The 15,350-nt window shown below is 45.6% G+C and overlaps 1 protein-coding gene across 1 annotated transcript; it reads left to right on the top strand.

Moving 5' to 3' along the window:
• Positions 1–296: 296 nt before the first annotated feature.
• PSMG1 (proteasome assembly chaperone 1) lies at positions 297–12,853 on the top strand. The gene is made up of 7 exons (XM_046003883.1): positions 297–465; positions 1,744–1,850; positions 3,203–3,354; positions 5,078–5,140; positions 9,388–9,586; positions 10,724–10,860; positions 12,640–12,853. Exons 1-7 carry the CDS (start codon positions 329–331, stop codon positions 12,712–12,714), a joined length of 870 nt encoding a protein of 289 aa, XP_045859839.1. The 5' UTR covers positions 297–328; the 3' UTR covers positions 12,715–12,853.
• The last annotated feature ends 2,497 nt before the right edge of the window (positions 12,854–15,350 follow it).

Genomic DNA, 15,350 nt, shown 5'->3' with positions numbered 1-15,350 from the left:
GGGGAGCGGGGCTGGTTTCTCCCGGGCGCCGCCGGCCGAGCCCCGCTCCTCTCTCCCGTGCGTCACCTGCCGGGACAGGACGCCCCCCGCCCCCGCTCCCGCCCCGCGCTGGTCCCTCTCACACGGAGTCATCCGACCTCTCGGTGTCGCCGCGCGCCGCGGCGCCAGGATAAGACGCTCGGCACTGGCGCGGCCAAAGGGCTCGCGCGCGTGCGCGGGGGCGTGGCTCGGGGGCGGAGCAGGGGGCGTGGCCGTGCGCGGCTGAGGGCGGGGGCGCATGCGCCGCATTCCGGCGCCGCGGACCGGCCCGGACGCCGGCGCGGGTACCATGGCGGCCACGTTCTTCGGCGAGGTGGTGAGGGCGCCGTGCCGAGCTGGGACGGAGGACGAGGAGGAGGAGGAGGAGGAGGGGAAGAGGGAGACGGCCGAAGACAGGGAGGTCCGGCGGCAGCTGGCGCGGAAGAGGTGAGGTCCGGGGGGCGGACGCGGGCTGGCGCTGGCCTGCGGCGGCCTCCGTGGCGTGCGTACCGCCAGGGCTTCCTTTGCGGGGACTCGGGGCCGCCCTGCGCCCTCGTAACGGGTTCCCGGGAGGCCCTCGTTCGTGGTCCGTGGACGTAAGGCAGCTCTCTTGAAGCCTTTTTATCCTCCGCTCCACTCCTCCGTTAGCCTCGGTGTCCGTAGCAGGTGGAAAACCCGCCTCTTTAAAAAATCGGGGAAAATACAAAATGACCCTTCGCCCCAACCCAGTCACGTAGATTCAACAGTAGTGACGGCGTCGCCGCTTGTGTGTTAATTCCCCCACCTCGGAGTCCCAGCGACCGCGGCCTTTCACGGCCCGGTTTTTCGGAATGCGCCTTGAACGACGGCGTTTTCTCGAGTGTGCTCTCACAGCTCCTGACAAAGTTGTTCGATACCGTTCAGTAGCCCGCGCAGGACCAGACTCGCGCACGAGTGTCAGACGCCAGCTGTTACAGGGGTTTGTGTCGGTCAGAATCCGGACGAGGTCTACACGTTACTTTTCGACGTTCTGTCTCTCTGGAGCTGCCTGTCATTTAGAGCAGCCCCTCCTCCTCACCCCTGCCGAGATTAGTTGTTGGGTAGGGTGTCCTACACCCTGAATTTGTCTCATTTATCCTGTTCCTGCATTGTGTGTGGATGGATGTTCTCTTGGAGGCGTGGTCGGTGCAAGCCCAGTATTCTGCTGGCAGGAGGGTGGTGCTTCCCATTTCTTCTTGCACACTGTACCCGTTTGTGCCACTTTGGGGGATGCTGAGGTTGATTACTGGGTCAGGTGGACAGCCTGATCTCTGTTTTGGAGTTCTCCATGAATTTTGCATCAGCTGTTTTTTTTTTTTTTTTTTTTTTTAAAGATTTTCTTTATTTATTTGACAGAGGTCACAAGTAGGCAGAGAGAGTGGAGGAAGCAGGCTCCCCGCTGAGCAGAGAGCCCGTTTCTATTCCGGGCTGGATCCCAGGACCCCAGGACCCCGGGATTATGACTTGAGCGGAAGGCAGAGGCTTTAATCCACCCAGCCACCCAGGCACCCCTGCATCAGATGGTTTTATCTGTTAGTTATTGTTGCCTGAATCTGTTGTTTCCCTTAGATGATAATTACATTCCTTATGAAATTAAAGCCTGCATATTGCTGATTACAGAATCATGCCTCTAGTATCCTTTTCCTCATAATACGGTACTAATTATGTTTAAGTTGCTTTAGTTTTGTCTTTTGTTTCTTGTGTTAGGGAGGTGCGGCTCTTTCGAAGACAAACAAAAACATCTTTGGAAGTTTCTTTGCTGGAAAAATATCCTTGTTCCAAATTCATAATTGCTATAGGAAATAATGCAGTAGGTGAGTAGAAATGTGTTAGATTGGTCGTTTTGTTGAAAGAACAAAATCCGTGGGTGGGGGATGGGGTAACTGGGTGATGGGCATTAAGGAGGGCGTGTGATGTCCTGAGCACTGGGTGTTGTATGCAACTTATCTGATCAGTCACTGAACTCTACCTCTGAAACTAATAATGCACTGTATGTTAATTGATTGAATTTATTATTTTTATTCTTTTATTTTTTTTAAAGATTTTATTTATTTGACAGATCACAAGTAGGCAGAGAGATAGGCAGAGAGAGAGATGGGGAAGCAGGCTCCCTGCTGAGCAGAGAGCCTGATGTGGGGCTCCATCCCAGGACGCTGGGATCATGACTTGAGCTGAAGACAGGCTTTAACCCACTGAGCTACCCAGGTGCCCCTAATTGATTGAATTTAAATAAAAAATTTAAACAAGAAAAACCAAATTCCCTTTTACTTCTTACCCTGGTACTTCAAATGTCTGTTACTTTTTTAGAAAAAGTGGTAGCAGGGTAACTTTGTATCTGAGTAAAATCCGTGCCTGCTCATATGATAACTGTCTTTTTGTCAGACTTTTAAAAATTAAGATTTAAAGGAAGTGTGCTTTGGTTAAGGAAGTTGTAAATCACAGGAACTGAGTTTTTAGTGTGTTCAGGTATCCACATGTCCTCGGAGTTCTGGTACTGTTTGGGCCAGACTCAGAGGGACAGAGGTGGCATGTGTACATGGCCCCTTTGGAGCAGTGGTTCTTAAATGTTTTTGAAGTAACAGGGTCCTTTGAGAACAGGATGAGAACTCTAAAAGTATCCGTGATGGTCGCTAACATTTTTGAGCACTCAAGTTTGAAGATCTGTACATATATGACTCCATTTGATAGGTTAACAGTGCAGAGTCCAGCTAGGACAGCAGACGCATGTAGGTGCGCAGACCTGTGTGATTCTGGGTGGTGCACAGGCTCTGGGGGTGAGCCCTGGCAGCCTCCAGTGAAGTTGCTCCTTGCCCTATCAGGTAGCCCTTGCTTGCAGGACATAGTAAGTAAGTGGTAAATAAACTGTTGCCTCGTTTATATGAAGTTCTCCTGGCCGACAGTTTCCCCGCAAGTCTTAACCTTGTGACAGTGTGGTACAGCCCGGCAGTAAACCTGTGTTCTAAGTTCCTACCTCTGATACCATCTGTATTGAGGTGGTTTAACTTCTTGAGTCCTCAGTTTCCTTTTCTGCAAAATGGCTGTGTAAGGTTAGTGGTCTTAATGGCTCTTGTAGCTCTCAAATTCTAGAGTAACTTGAAATCGTTTCTGATTCTAGAAAATGCAGCTTGCAGACGTGGCACTAACTGATGTGAATTGTTTTTGACAGCGTTTTTGTCGTCATTTGTAATGAATTCAGGAGTCTGGGAAGAAGTTGGCCGTGCTAACCTCTGGAATGAATGGTGTAGAACAACGGACACGCCACATCTGTCCCCCGCAGAGGCCTTTTGTGTGTTTTATCATCTGAAATCGAGTCCCTCGGTATGTGGGACTTGGATGCTTCAGAGAGAGCTGTTTAGACATCATTCGTGTGGTGTTCATTCGAATTTCGTGTTCCTTTATATCTCCTTCTGGGCTGACGAATTGCACCTGCAGGCAGTGCTGTTACGTATGTAAATATTAGTGTGGCGAACACAGTGTGTTGATGAAGTCCAAGGAAATTCTGAAATAGCTTTGTTAGGAAAAAACCATAGACAGTAGACATTCACACCTTGCTCTCATTCAAAAAATTATTTCAGCTGGTAACTCTGAATGTGCAAAAATGTGTTCACTCTGTGAAAGCAGGGAGTTCTCCTTTGTGGCAGGATACCCAGGATTTAGCAAATGCCTGGTACATGCTAGAAACTCTGGTAGTGTTTATTGAACAAATGAATGCTTTATGCGTTCTGAGCATAATTCTCTTGACTTTAAGCTTTTACCCTAACCTGATTTTTTAAGCCCTGAAAGTCATTCTGTAGCTGACACCGAGTGATTTCCTTGTGTCCTACGCGTTCGAATCCTAATCTTGGGTCCATTCAGAGAACACAGCATACGGGGCGATTTGAGAGTCAGGCAGGTGAGGTGGCCAGGCAGGTGCTGTGTCTCCCTACCTGCTTGTCTGACAGAGCACCGTCCCCCAGCTGCTGAGCTGTTGAACACGGGCCAGCGTGGGGGTTCAAACAGTGAAAGAAGCTGCTGAGTTCCTAATACTGTAATGGGGCTTATTTCAAAAGGTAAAGACCAAATGTTAGCCTTGAAAACTGTAAAGTTTGATTTTTCAATACTTCTAGTTTGTTTTTTAACATGCAATCCAAAGTTATTTAAGATTGCATAAGGATTTTTATGCACACCTAGCATTTATAGGAAATAAGAATGAAACTAAGCATGTTTTTGATCTCATCTTTAGTTGGGAAGATTGTACTTTAGAACAGATTGTGAAGGTCCGGTAGGAGAAATTTCAGTCACCTTTTCTAGTCGTACACTTATTATTTAGATATTTCTTGATTATGCACAGCCTACGTGTGTAGTTTATTATATGTCCAGTCTTTTTCTTGTCCTCCATCCCGCTGTACCTTTTTTCCCTTCTTTGCTTCCTTTGGGTAATTACGTGTTAGCATTTCTGGCAGTGTTTTAGTAGAAGACGTTGAGTTCTGTGGATAATATCATTCCATGAGCATTAATAATCAGGAACCCAACCTTTTACGGCATCGTGGCATTACAAATTATTTTGCTTTGAGTATATGGGTTAGAACTTGGTTTCTAAAATAAGACCATGTCTTCAGAGGCATCAGTACTGTTTCACAATGCCATTTGGGTTGAGATGCTGTCTGGCTGTCATTCACTCTGATAGCACCTAGAGTTTGTATAATGCTTATGTTTTATAGTGTTTACATTTGTTTTGTGTTTGGCCTTCCCAGTGTATGACCCCCAGAAGGGCAGCAGGACTGGTATCATTCTTGTGTCATAAAGAAGATTCTGGTAGCATTTGTTGGTAGTGTCTTCAGTGTCTCCTATGCAAACTCTTGTGGTCACTCCGTTAATGTGTACTTTATTCTCATGTTAACTGCCAGTAGTGGTTTGATTTGAATAAATAAGCCAATAGCAAATTAAGAAAGCAAGTGTTACCTAAAGGTTATATTAGGATTCAAATGATGTGTCTGTGGTGGTAGTTCAGAGTATGTCAACTTTATTTGACCTGACCAAAGACTTGGATGTGATTTTCCAGGTCGTCCTCTGTCAGTGCAGCTGCTACGTCGCTGAAGATCAGCAGTATCAGTGGCTGGAAAAGGTAAGAGAAATGAAGACTGGTGAGCTCCCTTTTTTAAGGGTTCCGTGTCTTAACACTTGAGCCTACACAGTCAAATGCAAAGCAGGGAAGTATTTGTTTTTTTTCCTTAAAATTTATCATAGGAAATTAAGTATCATAGGAATTTGTTATGGAATATAAAGAATAAAATAACTCATTTAACAAATGTGCTGAAGATTATAGGCCATAGAAGCATAAAACAGTTGGATCCTTTTCATCTGCTTTATTGTTCCCTTTGAAAGAAAAACACACTACTCACATGAAGCAGAACAGGGTCCTGGCCGCACGTGCAGGATGGCCGTGCTGACAATGCGGGCTGGAGATGGCTTGGGGCTGCGAGGCAGGAAACAGGTGTGAGCCGTATTCAGGGGATTGGCACTTGACTGCTATTTGCTTCAAATTCCAAAATATTATGTCCATTTGTCTTAGAGTTAGGATAGCTTAATTGAGGCTTCATTTTGTGGGAAAATTGTGCACATTATGTGCCCAATAAAACATTTTTCAGGGAAGAATTTAAGATTTTTAGAGAATAATCATAATTGCATATTACTTATATGCAGTCATAGTTGCATATGATTTTTTTTAAAGATTTTTTTTGTTTACATTTGAGAGAGAGACAGCACAAGCAGGGGGTTAGACAGAGGGAGAAGCAGACTCCTCACTGAGTCAGGAGTCTGACGTGGGGCTCATGGACCTGGAGATCATGACCTGAGCCAATGTCAGACGCTTAACCACCTGAGCTACCCAGGTACCCCACTTAGTGGAAGTAGGTCAGGGGCACCTGGGTGGCTCAGTGGGTTAAGCCTCTGCCTTCGGCTCAGGTCATGATCTCTCGGTGCTGGGATCGAGTCCCGCATCGGGCTCTCTGCTCAGCGGGGAGCCTGCTTCCTCCTCTCTCTCTGCCTGCCTCTCTGCCTGCTGTGATCTCTCTCTTTCTGTCAAATAAATAAAATCTTTAAAAAAGAAAAGTAAATGAAGTAGGTCATATATAAATATCTTAGCAATGTTTCAGCTTAAATCTTAGGTATATTTTTCTTTAGGTATTTAAATTAATTAGAAATAAGAACTTCGGTGTACACCTATTTTAAACCAGTTTGGCATACTTGGGAACATTAATTAAGAGTTATGAAATACATTTTTTTTTTAAATTTATTTATTTTCAGCATAACAGTACTCACTGTTTTTGCACCACACCCAGTGCTCCATGTAATACGTGCCTTCTCTATTACCCACCACCTGGTTCCCCAACCTCCCACCCCCCGCCCCTTCAAAACCCTCTGGTTGTTTTTCAGAGTCCATAGTCTCTCATGGTTCATCTCCCCTTCCAATTTCCCTCAACTCCCTTCTCCTCTCCATCTCCCCATGTCCTCCATGTTCTTTGTTATGCTCCACAAGTAAGTGAAACCATATGATACTTGACTCTCTCTGCTTGACTTATTTCGCTCAGCATAATCTCTTCCAGTCCCGTCCATGTTGCTACAAAAGTTGGGTATTCATCCTTTCTGATGGAGCCATCATACTCCATCGTGTATATGGATGACATCGTCCTTATCCATTCGTCCGTTGAAGGGCATCTTGGTTCTTTTCACAGTTTGGCAACCGTGGCCATTGCTGCTATAAAAATTGGGGTACAGATAACTCTTCTTATTAAATACATTTTATTAAATGAGGAGTTATTCAAGAAGGTCTGTGGCCCTTCTTAAAATCATATATATGATTTTGTGTTGTGTATTGATGTGTATTTTTCTAGGAAGAGTTCTTAGCTTTCCTCAGATCTTGAAGGGTAGGAAACTGTTGTGTTAATTTGTGTTTGTTTGTTTTTAAAGATTTTATTTAGGGGCACCTGGGTGGCTCAGTTGGCTAAGCATCTGCCTTTGGCTCAGGTCATGATCCCAGAGTCCTGGATTAGGCTCCGTGTCCCTGAGGGGATAGCGCTCTCACTCTTTTTTTTTTTTTTTAAAGATTTTATTTATTTATTTGACAGAGATCACAAGTAGGCAGAGAGGCAGGCAGAGAGAGAGAGAGAGAGAGGAGGAAGCAGGCTCCCTGCTGAGCAGAGAGCCCCATGCGGGGCTCGATCCCAGGACCCTGGGATCACGACCTGAGCCGAAGGCAGAGGCTTTAACCCACTGAGCCACCCAGGCGCCCAGCTATATCACTCTTTAAATAAATACATAGATACATCCACATTTTATTTATTTATTTATGAGAGAGAGAGTGTGCGAGCATGAGCACACAAGCAGGGGGAGCTGCAGGCAGAGGGAGAGGGAGAAGCAGACTCCCCGCTGAGCAGGGAGCCGGATGAAGGACTCAATCCCATTGATCTGATCCTGGGATCATGACCTTAACCAAAGACAGATGCTTAACTGGCCGAGCCACACAGGCACCCCAATTTGTGTTTCTTCAATTTTTTTTTTTTTTTAATTTTTTTTTTTTTTTTATTTATTTGACAGACAGAGATCACAGGTAGGCAGAGAGGCAGGCAGAGACAGAGAGAGGAGGAAGCAGGCTCCCCACAGAGCAGAGAGCCCCATGCGGGGCTCGATCCCAGGACCCTGGGATCACGACCTGAGCCGAAGGCAGAGGCTTTAACCCACTGAGCCACCCAGGTGCCCCGTGTTTCTTCAATTTAAGTAGCATGATTGTTATGTCAAGAATATTTTAGGGGCGCCTGGGTGGCTCAGTGGATTAAGCCGCTGCCTTCGGCTCAGGTCATGATCTCAGGGTCCTGGGATCGAGCCCCACATCGGGCTCTCTGCTCTGCAGGAAGCCTGCTTCCTCCTCTCTCTCTGTCTGCCTCTCTGCCTACTTGTGATCTCTCTCTCTGTCAAATAAATAAATAAAATCTTTAAAAAAAAAAAAAAAAAAAAAAAGAATATTTTATTATTTTTGTACTATGGTACAACTTTTCCAGAACTTCAAATTTTTTCATTAATATTTTTTTTTCCCTTAGGGACACTCTGCATCCCCCTACCATTTGGCTCATGTCAGCCACAAAATCCTGATAAACATACACAGTCTAACAGAGTGGTCAAGTGTGAATTCAGAGTATGAGTGTGTAGGGAGGTTAATAAATTAGGACTTGTGAATAATGTGGTGTTTCTTAAATGGGACGTACCTGCTAATGTTAACTATTTTGTGTTTATTTACTAAGCTATGAGATGATGAAGTTAGTCTTAGAAATCATTAATGATGTGTAAAATCTGTAGTTCTGTTGTTATTATTAGAAATAGCCATTTTCGGGGCACTTGGGTGGCTCAGCGCGTTAAGGCCTCTGCCTTCGGCTCAGGTCATGATCTCGGGGTCCTGGGATTGAACCCCGCATCGGGCTCTCTGCTCAGCAGGAAGCCTACTTCCTCCTCTCTCTCTGCCTCCCTCTCTGCCTACTTGTGATCTCTCTCTATCAAATAAATAAATAATTTTTAAAAAGAAAAAAAAAGATATAGCCATTTTCTTTTTTTTGTAAAATACTTCACAACAAGGTAGGGTGGCCTAAAGTTTTCTTTTTGTTCTTACAAAAACAAACAAAAAAACCTGCTTTTTTTTTGTTTATAGGACCATAGATTTTAAAAGCTGGAAAGGGTCCTTGGAACTTCACAAAATACACGCTTGGGATAAAATAAAGGTCTAGAGTGATTAAAACTTGCCTATAAGCAAAACAACTTAAAAATGCATTTACGGAATATTGCAGTGATACAACACTATTGTGAATGCACGGTTGTAGCTTAGAAACATCTTTATTAAAGTGTTATTGAACGCAGGAACACATGGATTAGAGAAGGGGGATCACTTCCTTTTGCTGATACACTGTTAGTCTGAATGTTGTTTGCAAGTAACGTGGTGTTCTTAGAAACATCTGTACTAGAATAGATCTCATAGTCGAGAAGCTGCTTTACCCCAGAAGCCTGTCCTGGTGTTAGCGCAGCTGCTCTGGCCATGTTTCTTCCTGACTTCACTGACTGCACACTGCAGCCCCCTCCCGTGGGCAGTACTGTCCTCTGTTCGAAGCTGAGGAGAGTGACTTAGAAAAGCTCAGGAAACCAGAAAGTGACAGAACCAAGATCAAACCTGGGTAAGGGGACAGCAGATGTGTTCTCTTTTCCACTGGACACGTCCACCTCTCAAGGGGAATATTACTGTGAATGGTGTTAGATAAACAGCTAGAGGACTGTTTCTGTTCCGTAACAAAATTATGTTTGTATTTTAATTTGAGGCCAATTTTGCCTTAGGTCTTTGGCTCTTGTGCAAGGAAGAATATGCAAGTGACGATTCTCACGTGTCGGCATGTTACTGACTATAAAACTTCAGAATCTACTAGCAGCCTTCATCCTCCTTTCCTGAAAGCCCTAAAAACACAGAATTTCAAAGAGCCTCCATGCTGTTCACTGCTGGAACAACCAAATATCGTACATGACCTTCCTGCAGCAGGTGGTGTTAAAATTTGTGACATTTACAGTATATCTTGTTAGTACCTTATTGGTTATTGGTTACTACTCTATTAGGGGACTTTTCAGTAGTTTGCTAATGATAATTGATACCATTGTATTGCTTTAGTATCTCTTGTTGCTAGTATGTTGTGTTTGGTTTGAGTTTTAACATTGTCCACACACGCAGTTACGATGTGAGAGCAGCTCAGAATTCTTAACTGAATTCTTAACTCTGCAGCCTTGCAGAGTTGCTCTAGTTCTGAATCTGGAGTTTCTTGAATATTTTATTTTTTATTCCTGTTACTGATTATACCCTAGCATCACATCAAATGTGAGATTGTCACTTTCTTTTTGGTAGCTAATATAATTGTTAATTTGTTAATAAGTAGGTTTTTTCCCCTTAAATGTGAAGTTTACTGGAATAAGTGGCTAATCTATTTTATTATATTCAGCAAAATTTTAATCTTGTAGTTACCTATGATGTGTCTCAGTATATTCAGGAAATGTAAAATAAGCAGTATTTACAAAAGCAAGGAATTATTTAGCGAAAATAAATTCGCTTTAAAAGAAAATATACGGGGCGCCTGGGTGGCTCAGTGGGTTAAAGCCACTGCCTTCGGCTCAGGTCATGATCTCAGGGTCCTGGGATCGAGCCCTGCATCGTGCTCTCTCCTTGGCGGGGAGCCTGCTTCCTCCTCTCTCTCTGCCTGCCTCTCTGACTACTTGTGATCTCTCTCTCTGTCAAATAAATAAATAAAATCTTTAAAAAAAATTAAAAAAAGAAAATATACATTCTAAGTGGTTTGGTATGACAGTAAACACTTGAAGGAAAGCAACAGAGTACTTTTAAGAGTAGCTTTTTCTTTTTTTTTTTCTTTTTAATGATTTTATTTATTTTTTTGAGAGAGAGGGCATGAGAGGGGAGAAGGTCAGAGGGAGAAGCAGACTCCCTGCTGAGCAGGGAGCCTGATGTGGGACTCGATCCTGGGACTCCAGGATCATGACCTGAGCCAAAGGCAGTCGCTTAACCAACTTAGCCACCCAGGCACCCAGAAAAAGCCTTTTTTATTTAGAGGCGTTTAGTTTAAAAATCATACAGTAGAAGACTTAAGTGGTTTTTTCCCCGTGTTATTCGTAGTTCTGAGTTACTGTCAAGTGTGGAGGATTCCTGCAGTTCTGTATTTGTGTTACACTGATGTGATGAAGTTAGACCTAATCACCGTTGAAGCTTTTAAGCCTATCCTTTCTTCCAGAAGCTTGAAAGGTTTGGTTAAGGTAAGGTTTTAGCTCATTGACTTAATACCTGAGTTACAACAAACTTAGTAACAATGGTAAATTTATGGTACTGATTTAAAACTTAAGGAATGCTTAGAGATTGTTTTTCCTCCACGTAAAGCTTTCTCATCTGGCACTTTGAATTGGATTGTTGCCCTTTCTTTTAGATGTACTTCTGTAACTGGAGAGATGTTTTGTTTACGCTTTTTCATGGTAGACCCGTGCAGTGCATTGATACAAATCCCAGATGGCTGTGTAGAGGGATGATTTGACTGTTCAATTCACTTGGAAGGTTGTAATATTTAAGAAGGCATTTTTGAGCACAGCATGGATTAAATTATCAATGTGTATTCACTTAATTTTGCATGGGCCTGGCTATGTGAAGGCGAGATAAACCTGTTTCCTGCTCTTTGTATGTATGTCCCTGGGCTCTTTCTCTAGAAAAACTCATATTGGGACATGTACACCAAAAGTTTTGCCTGTGGTTTCAGGTAGTTTAGGAGGTCCTGTCCTTTCCCTAGGAGAGTGGCTGAAAGTGTGTGTGTCCTGGGTAAGAACTTCTCTCGTACAGGGAAGAGACAACAATAGGGTTCCACAGTGGGAGTCCTGTTTTATTCTAGAACGACCATTGGTGTTAGGAAACCTTTTCTGGCAAGTTCTTTTAGAGTTGGCTCATTGCGCTTGTCTCATTAAATTAGTTTGCTTGCTAGATGCTCAGCTCCGTGGGAATGGACCGCGTTTTTCCATTTTGGTGTCCCCAAGTCATCAGGTACCTGGCATATAGAATGCTTTCCCAGCCATTTGTTGAATTAGTAAAACTTAGGACGAAGTTCATATAATTCAAGCATGATTTCATATCAGCTGGAGTCATGGATAAGCTTTTTGGCCAGCTGAGTTTTATGGGTAGTGGTGCCTTCAGAGGACATAACTAACCGTTGTGCTTGCTTGTGTGGTTAAGCGAGGGCCCTCCCCGCGGCGTCGTGAGAGCAGGCCCGCGGCGGTCTTGTTCTGGTGTGGCACGGCGCTCCGCACACGGTCTGGGAACTGGACGTCGTCGTGTGGAGTCTCAGTCTGCCTGCAGCTTTCGGGAGGATTCTTTGAAGGGGAAGTTGAGATAACTTCTCTTAACCTGTCCATTTCCTCCTGTAAACGTAATGACGGCGGAGGGTGCAGTGGCCGTTTGAGGAGGGCACTTGTCTCTCAGATGTGAGCAGACGTGGTCGTCCTGAGTTCGCTCATAGTCTCAGTTGGTCTGAGGGGGGTGTGGGGTCAGCGACGTGGAATTCTTCTGAGCGCCTCCGGAGCCATGTGAGTGCCACGGCCCAGAGGTGGCGCAGGCCACCGTCGTGCCAGCAGGACGGAGGAGCTCACCCCATCGCGGGCCTGCCACAGCGGGGTGAGGACCATCGGAGGGGAGGCTGGCACTGCGGCTGGATCCGACATGGAAGCGGGGAGTGCGCGGAGGTGGGTGAGGGGGGCTGCGAGAGCTCCTGTCGGAGAGACGCCGGCCTGGGGGGTCACCTCCCGCTAGAGGTCTCGGACAGCCTGTGGAGGCCATAAGGTGTCACCACGAAGTTTCACCTACTTAAACACTTCAAATTCCTGAAGCTCTGAGACGCTCGGATGTGTTACCTCCTGAAAGTGGAGATTCAGGGCAGGGCCTGTTTCTTCGTGTGCCTTCCTGTTTCCATCCTCAGAGCGTAGGGTTGGAGTGTGCATGTTGTTTCTAACTGGGTTCTCCATCCCACCGTATTGATGACTTTTTCTTTCTTCTTCCAGAATATTCCTCAGAGCACAGAGATACTGAAGAAATTGATGACAACAAATGAAATTCAGAGTAACATTTATACATGATTCCGGAGATAGTTTTGTAAAGTGTATTACCATCCATTCCTTCAAGGGGAGCAGGGTGTATGGGTTTGTTGGTTATTTTTTTTTCCCCCAAGGGGGTATTTTGTGGATGTACAAACAGAATAAACTTATTTTAAATTCATTGTAGTTTTAGTTCCTTTTTTATGGTGGTACTCTTGACGACTAAGATGAGCCAGACGTTTTTCTTTATCCACTAGGTGGGAGTATTGTTTTATTTGAGTATTTAACACTAATTTAGTTGGAATTTTAAAAACCTACAGATAACAACAGGTTTGGTAAAGTGTAAGTAGAGTTACTTTAGTGCAGTAGTTCTGTGTGATATCTGAAAGTTGATTTGTTGATGATTATTTTATTTATAAGAGAGAGAGCATGAGGTGGGAGAAGAGGGGAGGGGGGAAGCAGGCTCCCCAAGGAGCAGGGAGCCCTGGGAGCAGCGATCCCGACCCCAGGGCTCCATTCTAGCACCCCTGGATCATGACCTGAGCCGAAGGCAGATGTTTAACCAACTGAGCTACCGAGGTGTACCTGTTGGTGATTCTTAATATGTGTTTATATTTTATGGGTTCTTCTGGTTTTTTGTGGGTAGAAACTGATCAGGTAACAAAGTTATTTATTTCATTAAAATGAAGTAAAAAGAAATGTGTATTTCCTCACTTTTCAGTACTATGTGCCAGGCAGGCTCTTTGTGCAGACTTTGCCGGGCCCTGGTGCAGGGGTAACTGTCCCGGTGGGACCAGCTCGGCGCGGCAGGCTGCTGTTGCTAGAATGTGACCAAGTCGTGAGCTCGAAGTAGCCGCCGTGCTGCCGGAAACCACACACTACACTCTGTCGGTAGAAATAAGTTTTACAGTGGGGCAGTTGAGGAATGTTGCTTGGTCTCTTTATAAGTTATGCAATCTTTGTATATTACAGATTTGTTGTTACTATTATTTTATTTAAACTCTAGTTGGTTGACATACAGTTCAGTATTGGTCTCAAGAGAAGAGTCCAGTGGTTCATCATTTCCATACAACACTCAGTGCTCATCACAAGTGCCCTCCTGAGTGCCTGCTCCCCATCAAGCCCACCCCCACCCACCTGTATATTACAGATGGTAACAACATACTCGTATCTTCTAGAATCAGTTTGCTTCCTGGTCTCGACCGTGTTTGGAGGTGGGGTGAGGATACTCTGCACTCCCCTTTTGAGAGTCGGAAGTCTCAGGCACAGCGTGTGTGAACATGCTTTGAGAATAGAAGTTGAAGCGTTCTTGTTACAGGAATGTCTGCATCCATTCAGAAATGTGTGTGCGGAGCCCTGTGGTGACTTTGGGGTCCAGTCTGGAGCCAGAGCCTTCTCTTGCACTGAGGGTACGTTGGTCACAGAGGAAGCGCGACCTCGGCAAAGAGCCACTCTCAGGCCAACCCTTACAGGCCGGGTGGTCCCTGGCGTCCCAGTTTCCTCATCTGTAAATTGGAGGTAAAAAGGAAAATGAATGAATGAATGTAAGTGTGCAGTAAGTGTTTCTTCCCTCAGGTTCTGCTTTTCATCTGCTTAGTGAGGAAGAACTGATCTGCTTATGTGGTTGGGTGGCTGGTATAAATGTGCAGAAATGCTTCTGATGGACAGTAGAGGGTATTTCCACGTACCACCCCCGCGTGCACGACTTCACGGTGCAGCCAGGAGGGAGCGACAGGCAGGCACCGTCCTGCGTTCCTTCTCGACACTCCATGCCGCATTCGAGAACCGCAGTTCTTGGCAATATAAAGGCCAGTAGTGGAGTTGCTGGGGGGGACGCTGAGTGGGTTCATCAGTGTGGCGTGTTGGTGAGTGTGTCGGATGTTCCTTCGCACTGAGATTCATTGACAGCGACAACAGTAATTATTTAGCAGCATAAAATCTGTAATTACATTCAGGCAGATAAGCCACCAATTTGAACAGTAGTGGTTTCTGGAGAAAATCAGCATGAACACAAGCGGCTACCTACAATGCTGACGTCTCTCTAATGCCAACAGACACTCATTTCTGAACTGCATTCATGCCTGGAGATCTTCATTTGGGCTGGGGAGAGGGGCAGAGAGGAGGATGTGCAGGGGGATGGAGAGAGAGGGTGTGCATGAGGCTGCCTGGAGTCCTGCTTGTTTGGGGAGGAGGAGGGAGGCAGTCTGCACGGTGCCACGCTGGGGCTGTCCAGGCAAGTGGCTCTCCGGAAGAGCTCGCGGAGGCCTGGACAGGAGCCCTCCGGGACAGGAGGGACTCTTGGCCTGCCTGCCCCTGCTGTATGGCTTCTTGATTTCATTACCCGACCTCAGGCTAGCTGGCTGGCGGCCGCTCCGTGCTCTACCCCTGACATTAAACACGGCCGCCCCTGACATTCTTGGTGAAGAGCAGTAGCCCCTTTCTGGTGTTCTGCTTAGCTCTCTGGGGCTGCTGGAACAAACTCCATCATGGCCACACCCAGAAGCCTTGTGTTCCTGTTCTCGGCAAGTTCTTGTTGTCTACTAGAATCCCAGGCAGCGTCACTCTGCATTAGTGTTTGGGGCAAGGAAAGGAGGCGATGAAGGTCAGATCATTTTGAGTGTTGTTAGCGCATCTCACAAAGGTGAGCCCGAGCTGCCTGCAGATGTACCTGCGTTGTC

The sequence above is a fragment of the Meles meles genome, chromosome 4 (assembly GCF_922984935.1).
Source record: "Meles meles chromosome 4, mMelMel3.1 paternal haplotype, whole genome shotgun sequence".
In the NCBI taxonomy this organism is placed as follows: domain Eukaryota; kingdom Metazoa; phylum Chordata; class Mammalia; order Carnivora; family Mustelidae; genus Meles; species Meles meles.
The sequence above is the reverse complement of the archived record's forward strand: the minus strand, read 5'-3'. Positions and strand labels throughout refer to the sequence as shown.